Genomic DNA, 346 nt, shown 5'->3' on the forward strand with positions numbered 1-346 from the left:
GAAGGGCCCTTTGGGGCAGATCGGCCTTGCTGAGGCCATCACAGCCTGCCCTGTCCCCCCCCAGCACAACCTGGTGCCTCAGCCCCCCTTGCCCAAGTACATCCACCCCTCCGACGAGCTGATCCTGGAGGATGAGCTGCAACGGATCAAACTGGAAGGAGCCGTCGAGGTGCAGAGGCTGGTGACAGGTAGGGGACGATGGCTCCTTGGTGGGAGCCACCTCGAGGGCCCTGGCCAGGGGCTGACTGCCCGCTCTGTGCCATAGGGACCATCTTTGCTGTGTACGGCTCCGCGCAGGACGATGGAAAGTTCCTGGTGGAGGATCACTGCTTCGCCAACCTGCCCC

At 64.2% G+C, this 346-nt stretch overlaps 1 protein-coding gene across 1 annotated transcript in view; it reads left to right on the top strand.

Moving 5' to 3' along the window:
• Positions 1 to 64: 64 nt before the first annotated feature.
• POLD2 (polymerase (DNA directed), delta 2, accessory subunit) overlaps positions 65 to 346 on the top strand; it is a gene marked incomplete at its 5' end in the record, with an annotated part of 2,445 nt that continues 2,163 nt past the window's right edge. The window contains 2 exons of the mRNA XM_009575933.1: positions 65 to 188; positions 266 to 341. Coding sequence (XP_009574228.1) covers positions 65 to 188; positions 266 to 341 — 200 coding nt within the window. The remainder of the gene's footprint in view (positions 189 to 265; positions 342 to 346) is intronic.

The sequence above is a fragment of the Fulmarus glacialis genome, unplaced genomic scaffold (genome assembly GCF_000690835.1).
Source record: "Fulmarus glacialis isolate BGI_N327 unplaced genomic scaffold, ASM69083v1 scaffold33740, whole genome shotgun sequence".
NCBI lineage: Eukaryota > Metazoa > Chordata > Aves > Procellariiformes > Procellariidae > Fulmarus > Fulmarus glacialis.